The sequence below is a fragment of the Petaurus breviceps genome, unplaced genomic scaffold (genome assembly GCF_028583685.1).
Source record: "Petaurus breviceps papuanus isolate PSGF00001 unplaced genomic scaffold, PetGlider_PUasm1.0 222718, whole genome shotgun sequence".
NCBI classification, from domain to species: domain Eukaryota; kingdom Metazoa; phylum Chordata; class Mammalia; order Diprotodontia; family Petauridae; genus Petaurus; species Petaurus breviceps.
Genome location: NW_027185882.1, coordinates 1 through 11,645, shown reverse-complemented (window position 1 = coordinate 11,645; position 11,645 = coordinate 1). Strand labels below are relative to the sequence as shown.

At 39.9% G+C, this 11,645-nt stretch overlaps 1 protein-coding gene across 2 annotated transcripts in view; it reads right to left on the bottom strand.

Annotated features, from left to right (window-relative positions):
• Positions 1-10,417, bottom strand: part of VTI1B (vesicle transport through interaction with t-SNAREs 1B) — a 20,818-nt gene extending 10,401 nt beyond the window's left edge. The window contains exons 1-3 of one of the 2 annotated variants that reach the window (XM_069094911.1): positions 9,776-10,414; positions 3,102-3,160; positions 1,523-1,708 (exon numbers count right to left, since the gene is read on the bottom strand). In XM_069094911.1, the coding sequence (XP_068951012.1) occupies positions 1,523-1,708; positions 3,102-3,160; positions 9,776-9,887 (357 nt within the window). In that variant the 5' untranslated portion in view covers positions 9,888-10,414. Of the gene's footprint in view, positions 1-1,522; positions 1,709-3,101; positions 3,161-9,775 lie in introns of both variants that reach the window. The other variant, XM_069094913.1, reaches the window with a different exon arrangement.
• Positions 10,418-11,645: the final 1,228 nt, after the last annotated feature.

Here is an 11,645-nt window from a genome sequence, read left to right as displayed (position 1 = left end):
GGGGGGGGGGGGGGGGGGGGGGGAGGGGGACAAAATGTGAAATTCAAGGAATTGTGGAATTGAATCCTGTAAACTAAAAGGAAACAAATGAGTCATAAATTGAATCAAAAAAAAAAAAAAGAAATTATATGCATGAAGTCAAGATCAACCCAAGGATAATGACAGTTACTCTTTACCCCAAATCTTTTATCTACTCATCAGGATCTCCCCATTACAGAGACTGTCATAATATCTTAAGCATCTAAAAGCATATGTTGGAATTCATTATACAAAATTTAATACTTTTAGCATAATAACACACGGAATCAATTCAGTCAAGAGGATGAATTAGAGTATAATGTATTTTTGTAAAACAGAAAAAAAGAAAATAACACCTTAAAGAATTGGCCAAATAATGAGAGGCACAAAAATCCACCAAAGAGCTCACATTTAAAAAACAGAACTGACCACACAGAAAAAGAGGTACAAAAATTCACTGACGGAAAGAAAATATTGCAAGCAGCCAGAAGTAATTCAATATTGTGGAGCCACAAGCTTCCACATCAAAGAACTAGAGGGCTTAGAATATGATATTTTGGAAGGCAAAGGCACTAGGATTACAATCAAGAATGACCTATCCAGCAAAATTGAGTATAATCCTTCAGGGGGGAAAATGGATATTTAACAAAGGACTTTCAAACATTCCTGATGAAAAGACCAGAGCTGAATAGAAAATCTGACTATGAAATAAATACAAGACTCAAGAGAAGCATAAAAAGGTAAACATGAAAGAAATCATAAGGAAATCAATAGGAGAAATGGGAAGAAGATACTTGTAACTCCTGAGAATTTTATCATTATTTTAGGGCAACAGGAAGGAGTATACAGAGGGCATAGGTATGAGATAACTATGATGCGATGATTTCGAAAAAAATAAGTGAGAAAGAGGGATGTACTGGGATAAGGGGGAAGGGAGAGGAAGAATGGACAAAACTATCTTACATTAAAGAAGTGCAAAAGGAAGAGTTTTTACAATGGAGGGTTAGGGGTGGCAGGCTCACCTCTCATCAGAATTGGCTGAAAGTAGGAATAATACTCATTTGGGTATTGAAATCTCTCCTTACACTACAGGGAAGTAGGCGAGAGGGGTTAGAGAAGGGGAGAGAGGCTGATAGAAGGGAGGGCTGGTTAAAGGAGGTGTGGTCAGAAGTAAAACAGCCTTCAGGAGGGACACAGTAAGAAGGATAAATGGGGCAAAAACAGGGCGAAGAGAAATACACAACAATCATAACTGTGAAGGTGAATGGGATGAACTCACCCATGAAATGTATGTGTATAGTAAAACGGATTAGAAATAAGAATCCAACAATGTTGTTTAAAAGGGACATACTTGAAAGAGAGACACTAGAGTAAAAATAAGGGGCTGGAGCAGTATCTATTAGGCATCAGTTGGGGTAAAAAAGGTAGGGGTAGCAATTATCTCAGACAAAGCAAAAGTAAAAATAAACCTCATTATAAATGTACTCAAAATGCAGGAACTTACCATGTGCTCATTCTCTATGGCATATGCCCCATATCTGCTGTCTCCTCCAGGCAGCATTATCAGTGGAGTGCTCCTCACGTCCCGCTGGAGCTTGGCCAGGTCTCTGTGGTAGCTTCGAAGCTTGGTCATCATGGGGTTTCGAAAAGATAGGGGGGCATAGCGTAACTCCTCTTCCATCTCTGCCAACTGTCAAGTCAGGAGTATTAATAACTCATATTTAGACATAATATTTTAGACAGAAGCAGGGAAAGCAGGTCTCTCGCAGAATTTGCAGCTGCCACAACAGTTTCTCTCCAAGTTGTGGGGTTGGTTATAACCCAACATAAATCATTAATCAACATTTACTAGCCATAGATCAACAAATACCAAGCACCTGCTGTGTGCTCAGTTCATCACACAGAGGCGGTAGGGATTTTCTTCAGTATCATGGTTCCTACATTATCAACCATCTGATCCCTTGGTTCAGGGTCTCCTAGAAATAGGAAGCCTGCCATCTCCTTATTCCCAGTGGAAACTTATCTGGAAAGCACTAGTAGGAACTGTAACCCAACAATTAGTTTCTACCTATATAACTACTTCTCTAACTCACTGGATCAACTGACCACTTGTTTTCAGTGAGTACTGTAGCCTTGAGGAGTGAAAACCTGAGTTCAAATCCCACCTGTGACACTAGCTGGGTGACCACTTAACCCCTTTCAGCCTCAGGTTCCTCTTCCATAAAATATGGACTAAATATTTGTTCTGAGAGTTTTATTTTTTTTAATTTTTGTCTAGTGGAGGGAAGGAAGGGAAAAAATTAATTTTTTGGAAAGAAAAAAATAAGCTAACCTTTAGTAACTGTGTTATAAGGGTTGTTGTGAGGATCAAAAGAAATGTGTAGGTGGCTCAGTGAGTGGAGTGCTGTGCCTGGAGCCAGGAATACCTGAGGTCAGATCTGCCCTCAGACACTGAGCTCTCTGTCTCTCTCTCTCTCTCTCACACGCGCACGCACACACACACACACACACAAACACACACACACACACACAGCTGTGTAACCTTGGGCAAATTATTTAACCCCAATTGCCCTCCAAAAAGCAAAAAAAAAAGGTGTAAAGTGCTTTGCAGATTTTAAAGTATTAGATAAATGTTGCTTAATATTATTACCAAAGTAGCTAAATGTAAAGTAAGTACACCACTTCCGTAGGAGTCTTTCCTCAGTTCCCCTTCTAAGTTATCAAAAATAGATAGTACTTAAAGTGTACTTTAAGAGTGAGATGACTATCAAGTAATGATGACCAAAAAACCTCTGATTCCATTATTTCACTTGCACAAAAATTCTTAAAATAAGATTAGTACAGATCCATTTTAGAGCAGCCACCCTCACCATCAAAACATGATTATTCAGGACCACCCCCAAACTTTTCTTGTCCACAGATGCCATCCATCTCTTCTCTACAGCACCCATCACCAACATTTGCCCCACCATTTAATAAGGATGATATTTAAAATTAAGGCCCATAAAGAGTTGCAGTCACAGCGTCAGATCTCAGCTTCTGAAGAAGTAAAAGAAAGAAGCCCCTTATTTCCTGGATCTCACCGTTTCATTTGCTTCCTGTTGCTTCTCATCAAAATCTCTGATTAACTTCTTTTTCTCTTCTGGAAAACAGAGAAAGATATATTTGAAATGCTCTAGTCTGCTTCCATGACCTTTATACATGCCATTCACTCTACTTTTCCCCTATTCTCTGTTAACCTGTGGTAATTATATGGTAACAACTGATTATGGCAATAACAGTAACAATCAGTGGATATTGGTATAGCATTTTCATATTAACTCATTTGATCCTCACAACAACAATGTATGGAGGGAGGAAAGGTAGTATCATCTCCATCAAAACAAACTCAATACTTTTAAAAAAGGGCCTTTTAAAAACATCTTTTTTTTTTCCTCCTCAATGGTGAAGAATAGCTTCCATGGATTTGATTTTTCAAAATGGTCAGTAATAACACATCTGGAGAATAAAATAAGTACTCCATCAAGAAGTATATATACTAGGGCGGCTAGGTGGCACAGAGAGTAAAGCGCCAGCCCTGGAGGCAGGAGGACCCGAGTTCGGTTCAGGCCTCAAACACTTAACACCCACACAAAAAAACTAGCTGTGTAACCTTGGGCAAGTTACTTAACCCCAACTGCCCTCCAAAAGACACAAAAAAAAAAAAATACACACACACACTAAGACCCTGTTTGCCAGGCACTGATGACAAAAATGAAACAGTCCCTACCCTTCAGAACCATATATTCTACAGGACGAGATATCCTCAATACAAATTATGTACAAGGTAATTTGGGAGGTAAGCCCTTACAGAGGGTGGGCAAGGAAGGGTATAAGAAAGATTTCATTTGGAGTTAGGGCTTGAGCTGGTCTCTGAAACAAGCAAGGGAGTAAGAGGCAGAGATGACGAGGGAGAGCAGTGCAGACGTGGCACAGTGAAGGTGAAGCCACAGGGATGGGGGTCTTCTATAAGGAATACAGTAAGACCAGTTTGGCTAGCCTGTGGGATCTAGAAAGGGAAGTAATATAATATGCCTGGAAAGGCAGCTTTTACCTATGTTGTGAAGTGTTTCAAATGACAAACAAGAGTTATTATTTAATACTAGAGGTAATAGGGAGCTGATGGAGTTAATTGGGGAGGGGAATGACATTAGACTTGTGCTTTAAGAATATCAATTTTAGGGGGAGGCTAGGTGGCACAGTGAGTAGAGCGCTGGCCCTGGAGTAAGGAGGACCTGAGTTCAGATCCTGCCTCAGACACTTAACACACAAACAAAAACCTAGCCATGTGACCTTGGGCAAGTTACTTAACCCCAATTGCCCTCCAAAAAAAAGCAAAAAAAAAAAAAGAATATCACTTTTAGCACCAGTGCAAAAGAACCTGAAATTAAAAGAGACTCAAGGCAGAAAGACCAAGGCTATCAAGCTAGATAAGATGGTTTTTGGTCAAAAGCAAGGTAGGGCTACAGAGTTATTGGACTGTTTTTCTTTTGTGGCACAAATTAGTCCCCATATGGAGGACAGCACAAATCTGTATGCATTTATTCTGTTTTTGTAAAAGCTAGTCTGTCTGTTTTAGAGTCACAATTCCAGTTACTTTTCTCTTCATTCACATTTATGTATTCTATACCCCAATTTAGGAGTAAATTTCTTAAAGGTAAGGATCAGAGATGTGCTATCCATCACAAAACCCTCCCATAGTGTCTACTATAAAAGCTTTGCACATAGCAGGCACTCAAAAATTCCTAATATCTGAAACACACTGACAAAATGTAAGAATCAAAAACCATACTTCCTCAACATACACTTTCCCCATGCTTTTCATTAATCTTCACATTCACTCTCCCAAACTTAAGAACATACCACTTCTCACTGTACACCACTGAGAAAATGAGAAACTAGGTTTTTAAGTAGTTTATTATTTTAAGTAGAAAACAAAAGCCAAGTGAGTAGAATTCATCTTGTTTCTACTGCAGTAGAATCCTTTGACAAAAATGAAGCCAATCCGGACTTGGGGGTGAGATGAACCCCAATTTACTAACTATAACTTTTCAACTAGGTTTTCTTGATATTAGTATAGACATGACTGCCAGAGCTCCTAGCCAGTAAGGGTAAAAAGATTCTCTCACAAGGTAAACTACTTCAAAATAAGTTGTCAATAAATAAGTATCAAATATCATTGCTTCTTGGGATCAACAGATCCTGGAATACAGCCTCTTTTTTTTTTTTGGCCTTTTTGGAGGGCAATTGGAGTTAAGTAACTTGTCCAAGGTTACACGGCTAGTTTTTTTTTGTGTGGGTGTTAAGTGTCTGAGGCCGGAATGGAACCGAACTTGGGTCCTCCTGACTCTGGGGCCCACGCTTTACTCACTGTGCCACCTAGCCTCTCTTCTGTATAACCTGTCTTCTACCCTTAACAGGTTTCTATATAGTTATAATTATCTTTCTGGCTCAAATTGTGTTTTTTAAACAAGCAAATATGAACTGTGTTTACCTTCTTCTCTGCATGAAGAAATAGATTAATAAGAACAGTAAGTTCTAAAGAATAGATCTCCTCACTGACTTCTGAACCTACCTACATGTATATTTTTTATTTGAAGACCCCTTCAAAATATCCTCTATTTGAAGCACTTCTTAAATTGTGGGTCATGACCCACATATATATGGAGTTGCAACTGAATGTGGGAGTCTCGAAGAATTTGGCAATAGTAAAAGGTTTCTGAATGTGCAACGACCAAAAATTAATTTAAAAATCAAATGTGTTATGAATCCGAGATGTTTCTGGGGTGCTTGTCCATACTGCATCCCAGATATGCCACCTTGGTTCTGAACACAAAGCATGCAGTTTGCACTGCACATGCCCTTAGGTCACACAATGCCTTGAAGGCTGGAAAAAGTTTATGAAGCCCTGCTCTATGGCATGTATTTTTTCATTGTTGTTATTTACTGGTTACAAAATAACACTTGCCATATTTTCAGCCTTTAAAGCCTCTCCAATAAGGAATCTCTTATGCATAATTAAAATACAAGATTCCTTGATAAGTGCAACCACTGGGTCTAAATGGGAGGAAGATTCCTTGTAGATAGGTGAGAAGCTTCAGTTGTTCTGGTTTGCACCATGACAGGCTGATCAAGCCACAGAATATGAAGAATTCTATGATTACAAATAAGAGATCAGCCTAAGAACCAACCCATACAAGAAAAAACAAATGGATTAAATTTTCCATACTATAATGTGCAGCTGGAGGCATGAGTATTTATACATAAGTACACACATATGGGACAGAACATCTTATGGACAACTTGGGCCCAGAAGAGGAGAAAGCAAATTTTAATGCATTTGGGAAATAGGGAAATAGTACTATCAATAATCTTAAGTTGCTTCCCAACACAAAAAAAATCTTTATTAACATTAACATCCTCCAATTCTAAAAGACCTTTGAAGAAATTGCTATCCAACTCCACAGAGAGAACTGATAAACTCTGAATGAAGATTGAAATAAACTTTTTAAACTTTACTTTTTGGAGGGTTTTTGTTTTCTTTTGCAACATGGCTGATTTGGAAATATATTTTGCATGACTTAACATAGTATAAGTGATATAAAATTGCTTGCCTTCTCAAGGAAAGAGGAGAAGAGAATTTAGAACTCAAAATTTTTAAAAAATGAATGTTAATTTTTTTACATGTAATTGAAAAATATTTAACGAAATAAAAATATATTCTAAAACATACTGATGTCCTCTTGGTCATTCTGCATGGATGCAAATATGGAAAATACCACAATAATCAAATAAAGTTCTGGGGGTCCAAAAGGACAAAGGAAAGACATACAGGGAGTCTGCAATGTATTTATAGTAATTATCTGTGTGCAAAAAGTGGCATAAGGCATAATACCCCCTGGAAGGAAATTTATGATTAGAAAACTACTATGCTGGGAACAGTAATCAGACCAATATATTCAACTGTTACTGCTCTACGGTCCCATTAACAATTCCTGTAAGTTCTTAGACTTTCCCTTCCCTGGACACTGTTCAGAGATGTGCACTGCATCTCCTTATTAGAATGTAATATTCCTAACGGAAGGTACTGTCTCATTTTTGTGCTTATATTCTGGCATGTAGCAAGCACTTAAATGGCTTTTTCATGCAACATTCTCCCATGCTTAAAACCTCAATGTACCAGACCACTCATCCACACTGGGGCATAACAGAAGCTCCAGAAGAGCAGAGAATTGTCTGATTTAAAGGAATCGAGGCAGGAAGCACTGAATGCTTTACACATAGTAAGATGAATGAAGAATAAATGAACAAACGAGAACTAGGTGATAATACATTTGGCAAGTCTTCCTAAGCTAACACAAACACCTGTGAGAAGAATCTGAAAGAATTCTAACTATTTAATCTAGTATTTCTAATGACATGTATCTTTAGACCAGGAAGAATGCAATAGGAAAAGAGTTGTATCTTAGATTCAAAAATACCTTGTCACAGACTTTAATGTACATATTGTATTGTTTTAGAACGTAAACTACAGAATACAGGGTAAAGGTAAGAACTATGACGTACATTTTTGGCATGGTACCTAATATTTCACACATATGGAATTTGAGTAGACACTAAATTTATCAGAGTTTTCCTAACCTGTCTCCTTTCTTTGGCCATGATAAAGAAAGGACTAGACAGAGGTGAACAGGTTGAGAATGTGGCAGATGTAATCTATTGAGTTTTCTGGTTTTCAAAGAAAGCTGTTACCTCTGTATCACATAGCACCAGTACTCTTCTCAACTGTAATACAACATGCACCCCTAGGCACAGAGAACACACTTCTTATCTCTAAAACAAATCATAAAGTATTGATAGACTTTAGATGAAAGACAATAAAAAAATGCATGCTGTTTTTCTCATTAATAGTGCAGCTTATTTATGATCTCTTAAGTTAAAAGGAATATTACTTCCTCCTTAAAAACTGAAACACCTTGATCCCACAAGGATTAGAATTAGAAGGCCATACCTAAACCATAAGAGTTGAAAAATCTATTGTTTTTAAAGATCCAGAAGGACAAGACATTCCTCAACTTACCTTATTAACTTTATCCCTACCAATTAACCCAAATTCCCCACATGCCTAAGCACAGTCCCTAAATTTTACTACTATTGGCATCTAACATTTATATAGTGCTTTAAGGTCTGCAAAGAGCTTTAGAAGTGTTATTTTATTTGATCATGTTTATTCAACTGAATTAAGTCAACTTTCTCTAGTATTGCTTACAAGTTAAGGAACAGCTGAGATGAGTGAGGCGAGGTTACCTGGAACATAGAAGGTTGCTGACTTGACATAACATCAGTTCAACAATATGGGGATGCTTAGTCAGGAGAAGAGTCTAAGAGAAGCTGTATCTGAAGATAAGCTCCCAGAATTATAAAGTAGTTGAACTTTTGAGACATTCGTACTGAAACAGATTAGAGAAGATGGTTTCTCAGACTGGTGCCCTAACTAAAAAGCAAACCTGGGGGAGAAGCACATCATCCCCAACACTAGTCAGGTGCCCCCACTAAGCAACACAAAGGTAGCTACAGTCAGATGCACAGCCTAGGAAGGTGGCAGTCACCTGTAGTCAGATCACTTATTAGAATATTTTGTTTCTTTCTAGGTACCAAATTTTAGGAAGGGCATCAATAAAGCAAATAGCTTCAGGAGAAGGGCAACCAGTCCATGCCCTTTAATAATACTAATGCCTTCCCTCTGAGAGTATTTCCAATTTATCCTGAATATCTTGTTTGCTGTTGAAATGTCATCCCCAGCAGACTTTGAGTTACTTCGACACCTGGTTTGTTTTTTAACTTTCTTTGTCCCCTCGATGGAGATCTTCAAGAAAAGTGTTGGTAGGTAAGTGATCTTGGTCTTTGGGCTATGTTGGAGTGGAATCAATCAAGAAACATTTATCAAGCACCTAACATCAGCTCCTGCTCCCTCAGACAGCGTCCAAACAATTACAATACAGTATGTGTACAACTATATACTACACAGTATGGGTACACTAAACACAAGCAACAGAAGGAAAGCGATAGAATTAAGAGGTACAGAAGAAAACTTCCTGTTGTAGAAGGTGGGATTTTAGCTGGAATTTGAAGAAAGATAGAAGTCGATGAAGAGAGAGCACTCCAGGCATGGCGGACAGCCAGTGAAAATGCCTGGAGTCGGGAAATGGGAGTGTATTATTCAAGGAACGCCAGACCACCAGTGTCACTGGATCCAAGAGTACATGGTGGGGTGCAAAATATAAAAAGAATGGAAAGGTGATGGGGGGGGGCAAATTATGAAAGGTTTTGAACACCCACATAGAGGATTTAACTTCTGACCTGGAGAAAATAGGAGCCTCCGGAGTTTTTTTTTTTTTTTTGGGGGGGGGAGGAAGGGGAAAGAAAGAGGCGGTCGGATTTGTGCTTTAGGAAGATGGTCTTGACAACTAGAGGCAGGGACCATTTTCTTTTTTACTAACTAATCCCGGCGCTTAGCCCATAATGCTTAACGGGCGCTTAAGAAAAGCACAGAAGCACTTAAGAAACGATGAAGGGTTGGGCTGGAATTGGGGAGACTCAGGTGGCCCCCAAAGCCTTTCCTCCCCAGTCCCTGATTTTGTGACGCAAGCCCCGGAAGGAATGGGGAAACCTGAGCCCCGGGATCCCCGGACACCCGCTCCCCGCCTAGAAGACTCACCGGTTCCCCCAGTCCCCAGGAGCCTGTCGGGGACCACTCGCAGGTCATCGTAGAGCCCACGGAAGATCTCGTGCAACTTCTCGAAAGGCTCCGAGGACACGGAAGCTGCCATGGCGTAGGGCGAGCTTCCCCCACACCGGCAGGGCCGGGGTCCCGGGCTCAGGGGCCCGCTTTCAGCCCAGTGTCAGGATCAGCCCCGGTATCTCGACACCATGGCCCTATCGCTCCAGCGAGGCACTTCCGGGGGATTGAAGCGGCGAGGTCCTTTACAGCCGGAAATCCCTCCAAGAAGTCCCACGGGGGGCAAAAACATATGCCTGACGAGAAACCTAAAACATTTCCGCGTAAAGAAAAGAGAAGCCGAAGCCAGCCTATCTTTCTTCTCCCCTCCCTGAGCCGGGCTGTGATTTGGGCGCCAGATTTGAAACGACTAAGCTGTCAGACGTTGGTGAACGATAGTTAGAATCACTGGCCACACTAGGCGAAGAGAGACAGGAAAAAAAAAAAATAGGGCCGCAAGAAAGCTCTGGTTTCGCAGTACATTGAGGGAGTTGTAGTTCGACTGGAGCGACTCATGACAGGCACTGGGAGGCCTTTCGGAGTTTCCCCGAGATGCGGTCGCATTGGGCGTCATTACGCATAGTCACGTGTTAACGCACTGAAACTGGCTGCTTCTCTCTCTCTTTTTTTTTTTTTTGTCATAGGCTTAGAGGGCTCCAGCTACAGGCTGTTGTGTAAACACTGAAGGCTTGGTGATTCCTCTTTTACAGGTGGGGCAACTGAGGCCTGGAAAAGATTTACTCCAGGGGTTAGAGCCAGTAACTCCACACAGCAGCCAAGGTGATTTTCCTAATCCTAAGGAAATTTTTCTTTTTTAAACTTTATTGATGTTTTGTTTTTACCTTGAAATTATAGATTACTTCCAGTTCGTTAGAGGTCCCATAACAAAGTAAAATAGTTAAAACTCATAATACAAGGACCTCATCTGAAAGTGCATGCAGCATGCCTTTTTTACTTTTTTATTCTTGGGGTCTCTTGGTCTGCATCTTCTTTTGCAACATGTGGAATATGGAAATATTTTGCATGATTGCACATGCATAATCTGTATCAAATTGCTTGCCTTCTGTAATGCCAAGCAGAGGCAACTTCCCAAGGTTCAAAATACCAGCATAGGTGCTCTCCATTTTATTCAGTGACAAATTAAGAACAGCTAGAATCAAAATTTAACATCATTCAAAATATGGCATTTACTAAGTGTGATTCAATAATCTCCAAGTACTACCCCCAAGTGTGATTTAATCAAGTACTACTCTACTCCTGGATATTACATTCATTTAATCAATCACAAAGTCCCTCTTCTAAATACTGCTCCACTCCTAGGCTGTACATTCATTTAGTCCATCACAAAGCCCCTGTTCTCAAATGGAGATGAGTTTCCAATCATAAGTAAAGTACATTCATTTGTTCAATCACAGAGCACAAAAAGGTCCAAAGTTCCCCACCCTTGGATCACAATTGAATCTACCCCAGAGTTACAACAAGCTTAAGCACATCATTTAATACCCAAATGGAGGTCTTTTCTTCATCTTGACACTAGGCAAGTTCTCAGCAAGCTTTGTTCCTGGGGAGACAAAGCTTAGCAAGGCCACTAGATACATTGCCAGTCTCTTCATTAATTCATTCTCTGTCTGCAGAACAGTCCTAGGACCCCTGAAAACATTAGCAAAACCCTCTTCCAGGATTTCTGTAAACATACAACAAGAAAATCCTTCTTCAGGGCTTCTGAACCAACAGCAAGGTTCCAAGAATTCTGCAACAATAGGACTGTCCTTCACCAGTGGACAGAATTCACTCTCTGTCTGCAGAACAG